We start from the raw sequence: 16746 nt of genomic DNA on the forward strand, positions 1-16746 counted from the left end.
GGCGCTGTTGTTTCCGCGAGCCCAACTCGGGCGCAGGTTCCGCGCCGTGGTGCCGGAGTCTGGGCCGCAGCCCGTGGGGCCGAGCGGGGGGTGTCGGCCGGCGGTCTCCTCGCGGACATGTGTGCCGCGGGTGGAGACGGACGGCGGAAAGAAAGAAATAACGGGGGTTGGGGTGGGCTGAGCTGCGTGCGGGGCCGGAGCGATGCCCGCGCCGTGAGCAGGGTGGCGCGTGTGGCGCTGTGGAGAAATGTCTCCGCAGCCGCGCCAGCGCCGCCGCCGCGCCGAGCGAAGAGGAGGAGGGGGCCGGGTCGCGCTGCTCCGAGGGGAGGGGGCGGCCGCGGGCCCGACTACACCGACACTAATTCCCAGGCCGCCCTTAAGGAATGAGGGGAGCACGTGACCCGGTGGGGGGGCGGCGGGGGGAGGGGGCGGGCGGACTCTGAGCCATTTTGGAGCCGGTGTCAGTTTCCACTCTGCCTTCAGCGGTGCATTTTTTTTTCCACCCTCCCCTCCCCCGTCCTCAGCCTTCCTCCCCTCCCCCCGCCTCTCCGCACGCACACACACGGCGCCCCCCACCCGCCCTCCTCCCTCCCAACGGCAACTATGAAATAATAATCGTAGTATTAAAGGCAGAGATCGGGCGAGACAATGGGGATGTTGGCGAGGGAGCCCCGATCCGGATTAGAAACACCTCCCAGCCCCGCAGAATAATACTGATCGCGCCCCCTCCGCGCGCTCCCTCCCCCGAGTGCGGAGCGGGAGGAGGCGGCGGCGGCGGCGGCCGAGGAGGAGGAGGAGGAGGCCCAGGAGGAGGAGGCGTTGGAGGCCGAGGAGGAGGAGGAGGAGGCCGCGGAGGAGGAGGAGGCCGAGGCGGAGGAGGAGGAGGAGGAGGCCGGGCTCGGGAGGCAGCATGAGCCGAGCGCGGCGGCCGCCGCTCCTCTCGGCTGCGCTCGTTGCCCATTGACAGCGGCGTCTGCAGCTCGCTTCAAGATGGCCGCTTGGCTCACATTCATTTTCTGCTGAACGACTTTTAACTTTCATTGTCTTTTCCGCCCGCTTCGATCGCCTCTCGCCGGCTGCTTTTTCCGGGTACGTAGGAGGCGAGGCGCCTCCGGGACGGGGCCTGGGGGCGGCGGGGGCCGCGCGGGACTCAGGCCGGCCGCGGGTGGACGGGGAACGGCCCCCCCCAAAAGCGCCTCGCCCGCGCCGGCCGGGAGGGCGCTGACAGCGTGGGCGCCGAGCCCCGCGCCGCCGCCCGCCGGCCCCGCGCGCCGCCCGGCCCCGCGCGCCGCCCGCGCCCGCGAGCGCGCGCCCGCCGCCGCCCGCCGACTCCCGCGGCGCCGGGACCGACCCGCAGCCCGCGCCGCGCCGCCGCCGCCAGCCGGCCTCGGCGCCGCTCCAGCCGCCGCCCGCTCCAGCCCGGACGCGCCGCGCGCGGCCCCACGTTTTAGTTCCTTTCTCCCCCGAGCGCCCCTCTACACCCTCGCGACGCACATGGCCCCCGAGAAGAATACTTCTATTTGCAGCCTCTGCGGCTCTCCCGGCCACGGCGCCCTTTGTTGAGAGGTAGATTTTGATGAAACGGGGACGGGTGCCTGAAATCGGGAGCTGCTTGGGTCAAGTGGCTTCCCTCCTATCCCGAAGAAAGGGCTTTGGAGGGGTTTAAACAGTCAGAGAACGCCCCCATTTTATAGGGACGGGTTGCTTGGGGGGCCGCGATCCCGCCAAGGTGGATGTTAGGCTGAAAGGAGCCCGAACAAAAATGTTATTAACTTAAGTTGGAGGGACACTTGGGTGAATTTAGATGGCTTGTAAGATGGCGGTTCCCAGTTGTTTCCAAGGTCTCCTGCGTTTGTGTTTAAAATGGTAAAGTTTTCAAGGTGTTATTTGTTGAGAGTATCGGATAAGTTCTTCAAATATTACTTGGGAGGTGCTCAATGGGAAGTGGGCATTTCAAATTTGGAGCTTTTTTTGGAGTGATGATGGTGAGTGGACGTTAGTCTTGCAAGAGGTTTCCTCTCTTTTTCCTCTTTTTCTTTTTTTCCCCGTCTCAGAGAATACAGTTTTGTTTTTTGGTTTTTTTTCTTTTTTCCACCTCTAGTATGGGATGCACTTAGAACCATGACTTAAGTCTACAACGTTTTATAGGTTTTACTAAATGTCAGCATAGGTCATGTGGTGAAGAGATGCTTTGGAGAAAGGAGCACTAAAAAGTTGAAGGCATATGTTTATGCAGTCTTTTGGGTTTGACAGCCGTGTAGCACGATCTTTTTCCCAGAGATTTACAGTTAATAATTGGAAGTAAACAAGTATAGAGACTTTGATCATTCCCAATTGCAATAAAAGGATTTAGTGGGCTTAGTAGTCACGGTTCAGTATCTGAAATAGAAGCATGTATTAACCCCTTCCCAGAAAGTAGGCAAAATCCTGGGCATATTTATTCAAATCCAAATGTAGGTTGGTGATGCCTAGAATGTTATGTGTAATTCAACTTATGTTTTATAGGAAACTTAACCCCCATGTTCTGGAAACATAAGCCACACTACAGTCTAGAAACTTAAGGATGCCAATTGTTAACAGCATATGCTAACTTAAGACTATGTTAACATTTGAGTTTTATTTTAAGTAGAATTCCTTTGAGGTTGATTTTATGAGCAAATTTATAAATTTTTAAATAATTAAGTTCATTTCCATATATCTGCACCAAAGTGCAGAGGTGTTTGAAATAACCTACCTGTATAAACTTACGCCTAGTAACAGTATCTTTAAAGCCATTAAGCCAATGTGTATGCATGTGTGTGTTTGTATACACATGCATACACACACTTCTGTAAGAAAATTGAGCATTTAGTTGCACTTAAGTCCATTAATGCTCTACCATTAAGTTCTTGGATGTGCATTCAGTGCCCCTAAAAGGTGAAATTCTCCCTAGGACTCAAGTTAACCCCAACTTTCCCCATACTTGTATTGGGCTGGGAGCCCCAACTGGGGTTATGGAGTTCATTTGCATTTCTTAGACTGCAATAGTCAAGCTGATTGTTAACATAAGAACTTGCTTCTGTTTTCCTTCATTTTGACATGACTGGTGTTAGGCCTCCAACTAAACTGACTGCCCCAACTAAGTATGTTATAATGACAAGCTTTTAACTATTGAGTATTTTTCCATAGTACATTTGGTGCCTTTTTGCTTTCTTAACTGGCAGTTTCTATGGTGGAACCTAGAAGGTTTTCCTTTCTAAGGTGCAAGAGATTGTTTCTGAAACTCTTATCAAACATGTCAGATGTTTTGGAAGTCTTTATTAGGCTGCCAGTGCTTTCAAGTGGTATAAAAAGATAAAGAACTGATTCTTACACAAGTAACAAAGTGATACTTACTAGCACTGTGAATGGTTATAGGGTTGTGGCCAGATTCTTCTGAATTGAAGTGAAGGAGTTGTGTGAATTAAGACTTAAGATGAATTTGAAAGGGTTTTGGTCAAGTACGTGAGACTTAAATCTGATTGTTTTCTCTCTTAATATTTGTGTTTGTCTGGTGTTAGTTTTATATACAGGAGAAATTAAGGCAGCTGTTTTGATTAATGCCCCTTCCTGAACTTCAGGATCCCCTGGCGTTAGCATGATGTGCTTTCACATGGAGACAGAAGTATCACCTTGCTAACTATCAGTCTAGGAAAGGTCCTGCTGTTTCACAAGGAGAATTTTCTTTCAGAACCCAGAGGCTTGTCTTTAATCACCAAGTACAATAGAATTAAATATTGCTACTCTTTAGGGACACTGCTCCACCCACAACTCCTCTGTAACCCCACTTAGATATATAGTAACAATATGTTGACAATATTCCTCTAAACAAACCTTCCAAAGTTAACTGAGGAGTCACACATGACGTTTTCTGGTTGAAGTCACTCGTTGCCACTGTGGTCACTTTTCATAAAAGACGCTTTGTTTTGTTTTTACCATCCCCCCCCCCCCCCCCCCCCGCCCCTTAGTACTCCAAAGCTTTTAGTTTCAGCCATTGAACTGTGTTGATTAGTATTTCCCTCTTCTGCATTGCAATTCCCTGAGAATTAAAACCTCAGAAGCATCTTCAAGTTTCACCAGTTCCTAGATTTCTATTCAAGGCAGCTTTGAGAATGTGCTTCAGAGAAATCTGGAAGCTTGGTCTTATATCAGATTCTGAAATGAATGAAGTGGGAGTAAGAAATGCATTTTTCGAGCATGCTGCACGAAGTAATTGACTTCCCTTATTGTCCACTGGTGTATTGTTGCTGACAGTTCCCCCCGCCACTCCCCTCCTCGTGACTTTTCTTTAATATATGATATCTGTTGGGAATGTCATTTCATTGTGTGGAGGTTTGCTTGGAGGTTAGGCTGAGAAAATGACATTTGTTTTTCTCTGCTATGGATGCTCAGGGCTGACAAGGTGTTGATTTAGCGTTGGGAATGAGCTGGTCACATGGTTCTTTAACTTATTGTCACTATCGTCGATTCAAATAGTTTTTCTTGTCTCCATCCAGCATAGTTCAGGTAAAACACAAGGCTTTGTACTCGCCTCCTCTGCGGTAAAACAGATTTCAGTTTTCAGCCTTTCCAAAACTTTGTATCGCTCATCTAATCTGCGGAAGAACTTCCTACTAGAGAAGAAAGCATTAAAGAGGTTCATTTCAATAAACATCTCTGCAATTTGAGCCCTGATGGTTTCGGGCTAAGTGCACAGTTGGCAATTCTCAAAAGATCCCTTCGTGAAAATTTTGACCTAGTGATTGCTAACTGGAGAGTACGAGTCAAGATCTGAAAGAAGCTCTTCGCGCCGAGTCCACATGGAAAGAGGCCCCCAAGAGTGTCCGAAATGGCCGAGTGCGGCTTGCATTTTCCTTTACCACTTCACGCTCCAGGGTCCCCCGGGCTGCCTACCCAGTCGCCTGGTTCGGGATCCTGGTCCCCAGCGTCAAGGGGCCTCGTGGGGCCGCCCCACCCCCGCGCCGCGCGCCCGCACCCCACCCCGCCCCCGCGCCGGCCCCGCCCCCGCGCCGTGCCGGGCCCCTCCCCCGTGCCCGCCGCCGCCGCCCGGCAGCCCCGCACGCCAGCCGAAGCTCCGGGCTCGGCCCGGCTCCGCGCGCGGAGTTGCAGCGGTGGCCGGATGCCAAGTGTAAGTGTAAGTTGCTATGGAAACCCCGACAGAGGCAAGTTCCGAATCCGGAGCGAGACGGAGCCCCGGGCGCCGCCGGATCCGCCCCTCGCATCCCGGCCCCCGGGCGTCCGCGCGCTCAGGCCCCAGCCCGAGGCCGACTCGAGGTGCTTCTCCTGCGGCCCAAGCACCCAGCTCCGGAAATGCCAGGGATGCAGATAGAGCAGAATTTGCTTTCCCTTTGTATCACGTCAAAACGTGCCAGGTTCTGGTGGCTGGAACCGCCTAAAACTACCGGAACCCCTGGGAAGCGGGGGCATGCGCCTGGATTTTCGATCGCAGAGCCATAAGGAAGTTTTACGATAAATTTGGAGTCCTGGAACAACCCCTCGCGGTTGGTAAATATCTGCGGGGAGTGTGTGGCGTCTGCAGCAGCCGTGGGGCTGCTGGGCTGGAGGACAAATGGAAGAAAACGACCCGAATACTCTCAGCTCCCAGCCCCCACCTCAGACCTTTTCTTCTCACTCCTGGAATGACCCGAGGGACCAGATATTACTTTTTTTGGATTCTTTTCCACCTTTTCAGTAGAATTGATCGAGATCTGATCGGTGAATTCCTTATGTAGAAGACGTTGGGACAATCCTGCTGTACAGTGTTAAAAATGCATTTTATGAACTCCTCCAACATTTCAGAGCGTATGGTTCCTGGGAGTTGGAGATAATCTCGATTCTCTTTCTGTGAATTATAGCCAGTATTACTTTGTCTTTTAGGATCTTTTATCAAGCAGAAATGCATCGAACAACCAGAATCAAGATCACTGAGCTAAATCCCCACCTAATGTGTGTGCTTTGTGGAGGGTACTTCATTGATGCCACAACCATAATAGAATGTCTACATTCCTGTGAGTACCAAGTTTTAGACCTTTTTGTGTCGTGGATATTTAACATCTTGTCCTGAAATTTGAAAACTAACAATTCTGGCTATCCTTAAGAATGTTGGTGCAAAGTGAAGAAGTTGTTTTCTTCTCTTGTATTTAATGACTTTTTTGTTAATGCATATAATAAAAGATTATTGTGTAAGTATTCTCAGTCTATCAACTGAGTTTGATTGTAAATACCTTTTGGCAGTTACCATTTTGTTACTACTAGTTCTCTGTTTCTGACACTGATTTTATTGTTTAGCATCTAATTTCTGAACTGTAAAAAATTTGTGTTTTTACTTCTAGTCTGTAAAACGTGTATTGTGCGTTACCTGGAGACCAGCAAGTATTGTCCTATCTGTGATGTCCAAGTTCACAAAACCAGACCACTACTGAATATAAGGTAAAAAAATGTTTAAAAATCATTGTTTGTAATTTTTATTGGAATTGTAGAACTTAATAAATTATAAATCTATACATAAATATTCAATAAATTGTTGAGTTTATTGTTTATTTCTTCACACAAAATTCACCCTTTGGTCCCCATTTGATATGCATGTTTTGTAGAGGGTAGCCCCCTTCAATTCTTGGCCATTTTAATGATGACTAAACAGATTTTAAGTTTTTTTAACCATATTTTAGAAATCGAATTCTTTTTCCATTTTCGCATTGCCTTACTGACCTTGTGACAGGCAAGAGTGAATGTGTTTAAACTGCTTCCATTCTCTCATCTTTGTTCTCTTTCATATTAGCTAGTTTGGTCATTTGAAAAGCACACTTCTCTTAGTGAAATGTGAAGAATTTATTAGTGAATATAAAATGAAATATTTTGCTAATTTAAGACAGTGCTACCACATAAAGAACTTTTATCCCCATAATTATGTTGATGTAGTTATAGACAGTGTCACAATCAAGTTAAATAGTATAACACAAAGAAAACAAAGAATGTGTTGCAATGTATGAACATCATAGGTTTTGCTATATTGAAAACTTATTTTCTAATTTATTCTCTCAGGTCAGATAAAACTCTTCAAGATATTGTATACAAATTAGTTCCAGGGCTTTTCAAAAGTGAGTAACTTGCTTAAAAATAAACATTTTAAAGGTATTTACCTGTTTTACCTGCTATACCAAATATTTGTCTTTTTATTCTCTTTAGATGAAATGAAGAGAAGAAGGGATTTTTATGCCGCTCATCCTTCAGCTGATGGTAAACTCTTTGGAATGGAAAAGATATTTTATTTGGAGGGAGAACTTATTCAGTAATTCATTAAAACTAAGTTTAAAGTACAGTTCCATGCTTCTATGTATGCAGTATTTCATTTAAATGTTTAATTATTAAAAATTGAATTTTAAAATGTCTTTATAGCTGCCAATGGCTCTAACGAAGATAGAGGAGAAGTTGCTGATGAAGATAAGAGAATTATAACTGATGATGAGATAATAAGTTTATCCATTGAATTCTTTGACCAGAACAGGTAAATTCTTTAGGAAATATGTTTTATGCTAATATATTTATTAGGTACATTGTTTGCTTAATAAATTATTTGTTTTTTAGATTGGATCGGAAAATAAACAAGGATAAAGAGAAATCTAAGGAGGAGGTATGTTCCATGGACAAAAACACATTGTTTAGATTCTCGACTTTATGAGAGTGAATGTTGCCCTTTCGAATATCCTAGGGTCAGATGATGCTACCAAATAGAAGAAAATCATCACATTTGATGTTTTAGAGTTGATCTATATCTGATAGTTAATAGATGGAATTTATATATGATTACTATTCTTACAAAATATTTTCAGTAATATTTAATGCTTTGATAATACTGAAGGAGTCTGTTCATCTAGTATTTATAATAATAGCAAATTCAAAGTATAGTTGAGAACAGTCGAATCTCAGCTTTGGTGTTAGTACCTTTTATCATACTCAGACATCTATCTAACTGACAAAAAAAAATCTTAAAGTTAGGAGTTAAAAAAAATTAACTTTTCTTAATTATGCTTTTAGGTGAATGATAAAAGATATTTACGATGCCCAGCAGCAATGACTGTAATGCACCTAAGAAAGTTTCTCAGAAGTAAAATGGACATACCTAATACTTTCCAGGTATCTACTTTATGGTTTTCATGCATTTGATGTAAATGCTTTTTTAGAAAATTCAGTGACCTTTTTCTTTTTGCATTCTAAACCCTAAAAAGCAACATTTTTTTTTTTTTAACTTGGTACTTTATTTGAAAATAACTCTTTAAATGTTTGGTATGGATCCTGTTTTATGCTATGAAAGCAAACCCCTTAATGATTTCAAGAAGTTTTTCCTCATTTGAAGTTCCAAGAAGGATTCTTGCTTTGTCCAAATGTTTGGAAAAAGTGTTTTTTTAAAAGCGTTTGTGGTTTTTTTAAAATCATTTTTGGATTATATTTAGATGATCAGAAAATGTATATTCACCATAATTCTTTGTGATGCTTAATAATTGAAGTGTTGTTTATCAACAGATTGATGTCATGTATGAAGAGGAACCTTTAAAAGATTACTATACACTAATGGATATTGCCTACATTTATACCTGGAGAAGGGTAAGTAAGCATACCTGTTGCTCATAGATTATTTTGGTAAGCTGTACTTAAAGATCTAAGACTGATTCTTTTCCCCCCTCTTAACTTTGTAGAATGGCCCACTTCCTTTGAAATACAGAGTTCGACCTACTTGTAAAAGAATGAAGATCAGTCATCAGAGAGATGGACTGACAAACACTGGAGAACTGGAAAGTGACTCTGGGAGTGACAAGGCCAACAGCCCAGCAGGAGGTATCCCCTCCACCTCTTCCTGTTTGCCCAGTCCCAGCACTCCAGTCCAGTCTCCTCATCCTCAGTTTCCTCACATTTCCAGTACTATGAATGGAACCAGCAGCAGCCCCAGTGGTAACCACCAATCTTCCTTTGCCAATAGACCTCGAAAATCATCAGTAAATGGGTCGTCAGCAACTTCATCTGGTTGATACCTGAGACTGTTGAGGGAAAAAAAATTTTAAACCCTTGATTTATATAGATATCTTCATGCCATTACAGCTTTATAGATGCTAATACATGTGACTATCGTCCAATTTGCTTTCTTTTGTAGTGAAGTTAAATTTGACTATAAAAGATGGACTAGATGTGATATTCATATGGACGTTAATGGAAAAGAAAGATCATTTCTCGAAAGAATTAGTTTCAGAGAAAGCAGGCAAGATGTTTTTCTGTGTTAGGACCGATGTGAAATGGTTTCTGTCACCATTGTTTGGATTTGAAAATCTGCAGTGGATATAAACATTGGGCCGTAGTTTGTTAATCTCAACTAACGAAACCTCCATTACATCCTCCTTGATTGTTCTTGTTATTATGCTGTTTTGTGAACCTGTAGAAAACAAGTGCTTTTTATCTTGAAATTCAACAAATGGAAAGAATATGCATAGAATAATGCATTCTATGTAGCCATGTCACTGTGAATAACAATTTCTCGCATATTTAGCCATTTTGATTCCTGTTCGATTTTTTACTTCTCTGTTGCTACGCAAAACCGATCAAAGGAAAGTAACTTCAGTTTTACAATCTGTATGCCTAAAAGCGGGTACTACCGTTTATTTTACTGACTTGTTTAAATGATTCGCTTTTGTAAGAATCAGATGGCATTATGCTTGTTGTACAATGCCATATTGGTATATGACATAACAGGAAACAGTATTGTATGATATATTTATAAATACTATAAAGAAAATATTGTGTTTCATGCATTCAGAGATGGTTGTTAAAATTCTCCCAACTGGTTCGACCTTTGCAGATACCTATGTTTGAGCCTTATCAGCATAGAATATTTTTAATGTGGATATCTAATTCTAACTTCTGTTCCATTGGAAGCAATTGCCATTATTGTCATACGGATTTTTCTCTAGTAATACCTTTTACTTTTAAAATCGCTGCATTAAAGGAAAACTTTTCACTAAGGCATTTGGAAATGCTGTTGTCATTTCCTGTTGCTTACGATGGTAATTAATGTGTTTTTAAAATGCATATTGATCACTGTAATTCTAAGACCGATTTTGAAATAAGCCAGATTGCTGGAGAAAGAAAATTTTTATCTAAAATTATTTTAATATGTGGCATAGTGGAAATCTCAAATTTAAGAACTGCTTTTACAATTATAAACAGTGGAATATACCCTCTCTGTAACGTCAGGAAATAGAAGCAATTTATTGTGAGCTTCTACAGGTATTAGTTTTTAAATAGAGTGAGCATGTTGAATTTAAAATATGAATATCCCCCCACCCCCAAATTTTCAGTTTGTGTTTTGCTTTGGTCGAACTTGGTGTGTGTTCATCACCCATCAGTTATTTGTGAGGGTGTTTATGAATATTGTTTCATGTTTGTATGGGAAAATTGTAGCTAAACATTTCATTGTCCCCCGTCTGCAAAAGAAGCACAATTCTATTGCTCTGTCTTGCTTATAGTCATTAAATCATTACTTTTACATATATTGCTGTTACTTCTGCGTTCTTTAAAGATACAGTAAAGTTTTATGAAACCACAAAATACATATATTTTTATTTTGACCTAAATTTGTACAGTCCCATTGTAAGTGTTGTTTCTAATTATAGATGTAAATTTAAATTTCATTTGTAATTGGAAAAACTCCAATAAAAAGGATATTCATTTAGAAAATAGCTAAGACTTTAATAAAAATTTGATATGAAAAGCACAATGTGCAGAAGTTTTGGAAACCCTGTTGTGGATTACACCAGGTAAAGGCTAAAGAACATCCATTGCTGTCTTAGTGATGTTGCTGAGAGTACATGCTTTGTTGTATAATTGCTTGAAAGCCCAATGGAAAGATGTATCTGTTTATTTACTTTATAATCTTTGAAGTAAAAGTTACTCATGTTTGCCAATTTTGGTGAATTTAACTTATTTTTGTAGGCTTTTCTCCTCAAGTATTTCATGATGTTATCTAAGACAAGAAAAAAAAAGTTAATGAAAGTTTCAAGTGATGTTTTTACTTTGGCTATGACCATGTATATAAAAAATGAAAAAATATTTTCAAAGGCTAAAAGCTTCAAGTGCTAGTGAACTGTCATTTGACTTAACACAAAACCAAGTCTTAGGACCAACACAGAGCTCAAAGACTTTACCTCTCGACTTTTTATGGATTTATTTTTTAATTTACTTAGTAAAATATCAGATACTGCATTTATAAGCTCACCTAACGCTGTTTTCTTTTGAAACTATGTCCATTTATTTTGTTTGAAAGAGGAATTTTCCCCCAGTCAATGTGAAAATTAAGCTTTAAAGGCTATTTCAGCTAAAATTTGTCTTTAAATAAAACAGAAGAAAGATTACAATGTTTTTTATTCTGGATAACCAGCCATCAGGCTTGACAATTAGGCTTTAAAACTTTTGCTAAAATGCCACTTAAAATTTCAACCTTACAAAAACCCATAGCTGCTAACTTTGTAACTCTTAGTAGTCAATGCAGGAAACATGAAAAGTCGGCTGTTGCTTCTGAAAAGTATTCTGGGATTCTATACCACAAAGTTAGAGCTAAAAATACTCCACAGAAAACACCTAAATTGATTTCACAGATTTTAGCTTAAATGCAAAAAAAGAATGAGGCTGGCTCCTGTTGTGTAAATAGTGATCTATCTTGCTTTACACATGCATACCCCTTTACAAGTACTTTCTTGCTTTTAAAATTGCCGGCCGTTAATTGCTCTGAGTTGAAAAAAAAAAGTTGCCCTTCAGTTGACTTCACCTACCAACCATAGTGCTTCGTTTCCATATTCGTATGTGCAAATGTTAGGACCTCTGGAGGTACAGTGCCACCGGCAGAGTAAGCTATTGGGGCTTTTCCTTCATCCTTTCCTCTTATTCTTTTCCCAGTATTAGAGTTGCAGTTCACTTGTGGTCTTTTGGTACACTCACTGTATAGGCCTATCAAGTTTTGGTATGAAAAATTAATAGGAACGTGAAAAGAACCCATGTGAAATCCTACTTGCACTGGCCAAGGAGAAATGAAAATGTTTGGTTTTTTAAAAATAGCTTATGTTAATTAACCTTTAGAGGAGATGGGATTTTAATTTTAGAAACAATCTACACATTGAATCTAGTCTCCTTTAGAATCCTGAGGTGAAGGAAGTGTTATTTTTGTCCACTACTCTTTATACTTCAAAAGTTTTAAAAATGCATCTTTTTCTTCTGGGTATTCTATTGCCCTGGGATGACAGCTGGAAATTCTGATTTAGTTTAGTGTTCCATGGAATGGAGGATCCATGTTATTTTGAAATACAATGATTGTTTCCTTCATACAATTTTACTCGCGTGTTATCCAAAACAAAAGGTCTTGATGAAATAACATTTTAAAGGGCTATTAAGAGGAAAAAAAAAAAAAAAAAGTATATACCTTTAAGACTTGTAAGGTGTAAAGAGCACAGAACGCAGCTCCAAGGTAAGGCTCTTGGGTTAGACGAAGTCATTTCTTGAGGATGTTTCTTCAAGTATAAAATGAACAGTACAACAGGTGATTATTTCTAAGGTTGCTTAAAAAAAAAAAATCCTGATTCATCCAAGATAAGCTGGGACCACAGAATTCAGATAGATGGGTCCTTTACAAGGAAGAGAAAGTATCACATAATAGAACCTCCCAGTAGATTAGACGTGGAAAATACCCCGCGAAGCCTTTCCATCGCCTTAAAAATCTCAAGATCGCCCAGTTTTGATTATGAAAGTCTCCGAAAATGTTTACACAGTCGAGTGTTTCCTGTTTCCGCAGTTAATTTTTTTTAACGTTTTTTTCTTCTTTTGGTTCTTGAAACGGATTTCCTTTATTTGCACCAGTTTCTTTTTCTGAGTGTGCAATTTCTAGAGGTCTCACATGAAGACTTCACCACCAACTTTATGTCTTCATCAAGTCGACGACATCAAAAGTCATTTATCACTGGAAAGGCTATTCCAGGATCGTTGGGAGTTTTCTCAAGAAGTTTCAGAGCATGTGGAAAACTCACGCGAAGTCTCATTTAACCCTCTAGAGGAATAGTAAGCACTCAATAAAACTTCCAATGAACGAGTTAAATTACTTCCATCTTCTGACTCTGGTCTTAAAATATCCTTTCCAGAGGCTATTAGAAGGGACTTCCCCAAAATAGCAAATGATGTTCCCTCAGACTCACCTACATTTCAATGTTTTAAAAAAGTTACTTCTTGCTGTTAGGTCGTCATAAACGCCAAACTTCAAAGTGAACCTGATTTCAAATTCGGTGCGGATTCGGCGCTCTCCAACCTATCCTTCTAAGTTAGCTGGAACCCAACTGACCCTCGGAAGGCTGCGGACCAGGGTACTCCCGAGACGCGTAGAAAATTGGGATGGGCGGAATGAGAAAATTACAGAGACGGATAAAGAGGTGACTGGAGTCAGCGATGTCGATTTAGGGGCTCCAGTCTTAGGTCTAAGTGCCCCCAAGAGTGGAAATATTCAAAGAAAGCCAAAGACAGGAGCGCACGGCGCGGCTTGGAACTTAAAGCGGGGGCAAGGGTAATTAGGCTGGAAAGAGCAACTGCTTTAAAAAAGAAAGAAAAGGAAAGAAAAAGGCTTCTTCTGTTCAGGTATCGGGTGGAAAGGGCATAGGACGCCCGCCTGGAGAAAATGACCTTCCTTTCCCGGTAAATGACCTGCCTTCCCAATTAGGGAGCATTCACCGAAAGGACGGGTTAAAGAGGAAACGACCCTTCTCCCCGCTTTATTTTTTAACTAGCAGCATTCCGAGGACTGCAAAGAGCTGCAGCCCAGCCCTCTGCCGGGGATCGCGCCGTGGGGTTCGGCCCGGCCCGGCTCGCGAGCCCAGGCCGCGGGGCACCGGGAGGCCATTTTGCGCGTGCGCCGCTCGCCTCGCGCCGCTCTCAGCTCCGCGGACTCAGATCCCGCCAATTTTGAAAGCTAGATTCTCAGGCCCTAGCAGGCTGGGGAGGAGGGGAAACGAAGTCGTTTCTCCAAGTCCGGACGCCTTGGCGAGCCGCGGCGACAGCCGGGTGCGTGCGACCTCACAAGGTGGCCCCCGTCCGGCCGAAGCTTTTCCACCGGGCGGGACACCGAGGCGCGGCAACTGGCCCCCTGTCCTATGTCCTATGTCCCCGGGAGGCGGCGGCTTCGCGTGCAAAGCCCTCAGAAGCGCATCCTTACGGGGGCCATTCCAGATCATCGTCTCGCTTTGCCCTCCTCCCTGTGGCTGCTTCAATCCCTATCCTCTTGCCCCTTCAATAACAAGGTGTCCTTGGAGCTCGGGGTTTTGTTGGGGAAAAATTGTAAGCCAAATTATTAATCAATATAAAACTGCCATCCTGGGGGTTCCTAAAGGCTGAGCTTCGTGGACTGGAAAGGCCGATGGGAGAGAGTCCTTAACCCTCTTAACAGGTTGAACTTGTCTAATAGGTGGAACGGGCTCTAATACCCTGGGAAGGAAACTTGACCAGGTGATAGTGTCGAGGAAGTGAGTGGCCGCGCGACAGGAATCTCAAGATCTGGGCGAAGGACCACACTTTGGGACCCAAAGGCGACGCCTAGGTCTCCGGCCAGGGCAAAACTGGAAGGTCCGGCGGCCTTGAAACCCCGGCGGGGCAGAGGATCGGGCGGTCGGAGGTTGGGACGTCGCCTCTGACAGCCACCAGGACGCAGTGGTTTCCTGCAGAGTCCGCGCCTGCCTGATTCCCCCGGGGCAGAAACGCTTTTCTGGCCCAGGACTCCCACGTGCGCCCAAAACCCGGGAGCGAGAGGGACGGCTTGGGGAGAGGGGTAGGGGTAACTGCAGAGAAGTGAAAGCGGCCTAAAATGGGCGACACCCGGCGAGTCCTCTTTATCGGCGCAGACTGCAGGGGCCGCCATTTGGTGGCGGATTTCGGTATTTCTGTAGCACGTTGTGCTAAACTTCACAACTGGCTGGTCTACGTGGCACGGTCGTTTCGGAACCGCAGTTCTTAAATTTGCAAATTTCCTCTGCCCACCCGCCCCCCCCACCCCCAAGCCAGTCTCCAGGGATCCCCTTCCCTCCACCACCCCGGGTGGAGGGCGCGGCGGCTCCGCTCCGCCTCGACGCGGGGCGGGGACCTTTCCTCGGGGCTCCACTGGCCTCCACGAACGCCCAAGGGCTAGTATGAGGAGGGGTGGCGCCTAGCGTAGGACTAACGAGTGTTTTCCTCCCCGTTTTCCCCGATATTGCGAGCCCGAAGCTTTCTCCCCCGAGGAGAATCTCATTTCCTTGGCGGGCGGTGATGGGCATTGTCTTTTTTTGCAGGGACCGCATCCCAGCCCTGGGCTCTCCGCCTCACACCTCTTGGAAGCAAGGAAGAGAGAGGCGAGCCAGGCCTGGCGGGAAGGGACGCACCCGACGAGAGGCTGCTCCTCCCTAAGTGTAGGGTTAGCCTCCCGGACTCGCGATTACAGCTCGGCCCGGCGCCCTCCGGAGACACAGGGGAGATAAACACCTCTCCGGAGTCTCAGGACGTCGGCAGGCGTCACCCTGGGTCACCCTGTCTTCGAGGATCTCCATGAAAAGCCCCCGAAACGCGAGGTGCTTATCGAGTGGAGAACAAAGGGCCGAGGGGCGAGCGCGAGGCGAGTCCGCGCGCGGTTGTCCTTGGCTGAGTCCAGCTCGGAGGCGGGGGGCGCCGGCAGTGCGGACTCCGAGCCCGGAAAGGAGGCGGCGGGCGCGCTGGGAAGTCCGCGGCCCCCTCCTACCCCGGCGGACTGGAAGAGCCCCCAGTCTTCGAGCCAGGGCTGCCATGTTGCATTCGCGGAGGACAGTAGTGATTTGACGCTCCCGAGGCAGCGACACCTCCGACCCGAGAGCTCTTTGGGGCAGCTCTACGAGCGTCACAGCCCGAAGGGATCGCGGGTCGCGGGCGAGAACCCGATCCCCGCGGGCTGCGGAGCCGGCACGGCCGCGGCGCCGCCACTTCCCCTCGCCACCTTCCTTCCAGGGGCTGCGGGGCTGCGCGCTCGGCAGAGGCTCGGTTGCCAGTAGCAACCACACGACGGCGATTTGCAGCCAAGGCTGCAGCCGCCGGTACAGCCGCCGCCGCCTCGTACATCTCGGTGTCTAGCATTCAGAACCCTGGGGGTTGCCCTCACTGACATCTCTCGCCCCCTCCCCGGGGTCCTCACCCTCCAGGACCCTCAACTCCGCTCGAAAGCAAGCTCCCCGGCTCGGCCCTGCCCCCACGGCAGACAATAGACACACAGGCTCGGAGCACACTGCAGCGCGGTGCTGAGCCGGCACCTGAGCCCCCAGGATCCTTGCGCTCGGCTTCGTGCCAGCCCCAGGTGCCCTTGTCTCCAACTTGAGCCGAAATCTTTGTCAGTGGCCAGTCCATTAAGAAGCCTTTCTCGACATCAGCAGTAAGGATAGTGGTAAAGAAAGAAGTCAAGACAAGACGCCCACTCCCTTTTTAGTAACGCCGACACAAAGAGCTTTGGGTTGTGTCTGGTCTTGGTAGCGGTGGCTTTCCTCTGGGTTAGAGCCACAGGCAAACCGTACCGTCTTCTCTCTTCTTTGTCTACCAGAATATTTTGCATGAAATTCATAATATAACTTTCAAACATTACCTCCAGATACCTTTACAGAAGTGGATGGAGCACTTTTTTCCTCCTTCATTTCATTTGATGAACCACACCAGCCCTTGGTA

At 45.3% G+C, this 16746-nt stretch overlaps 1 protein-coding gene across 4 annotated transcripts; it reads left to right on the plus strand.

Annotated features, from left to right (window-relative positions):
• The first annotated feature begins 884 nt into the window (after positions 1–884).
• BMI1 (BMI1 proto-oncogene, polycomb ring finger) lies at positions 885–10967 on the plus strand. 4 transcript variants are annotated; one of them, XM_065921081.1, is made up of 10 exons: positions 885–1089; positions 5896–6026; positions 6351–6447; positions 7060–7115; positions 7204–7254; positions 7414–7522; positions 7603–7648; positions 8053–8151; positions 8539–8619; positions 8712–10967. In XM_065921081.1, exons 2-10 carry the CDS (start codon positions 5915–5917, stop codon positions 9039–9041), a joined length of 981 nt encoding a protein of 326 aa, XP_065777153.1. In that variant the 5' UTR covers positions 885–1089; positions 5896–5914; the 3' UTR covers positions 9042–10967. The 4 variants fall into 4 exon arrangements, with proteins under 4 accessions (XP_065777153.1, XP_065777156.1, XP_065777155.1 ...); XM_065921084.1 differs by lacking the exon at positions 885–1089 and adding an exon at positions 1548–1566; XM_065921083.1 differs by lacking the exon at positions 885–1089 and adding an exon at positions 5030–5146.
• The last annotated feature ends 5779 nt before the right edge of the window (positions 10968–16746 follow it).

Source organism: Muntiacus reevesi, chromosome 2 (assembly GCF_963930625.1).
Source record: "Muntiacus reevesi chromosome 2, mMunRee1.1, whole genome shotgun sequence".
In the NCBI taxonomy this organism is placed as follows: Eukaryota; Metazoa; Chordata; class Mammalia; order Artiodactyla; family Cervidae; genus Muntiacus; species Muntiacus reevesi.

Bases quoted from the DNA above. Each gene is read 5' to 3' on its own strand.
- BMI1 (XM_065921081.1), top strand. From the start codon at position 5,915: ATGCATCGAACAACCAGAATCAAGATCACTGAGCTAAATCCCCACCTA. The intron at 7,116-7,203 runs GTGAGTAACTTG...TATTCTCTTTAG, and splicing joins AGTTCCAGGGCTTTTCAAAA to ATGAAATGAAGAGAAGAAGG. The intron at 8,152-8,538 runs GTATCTACTTTA...GTTTATCAACAG, and splicing joins ACATACCTAATACTTTCCAG to ATTGATGTCATGTATGAAGA.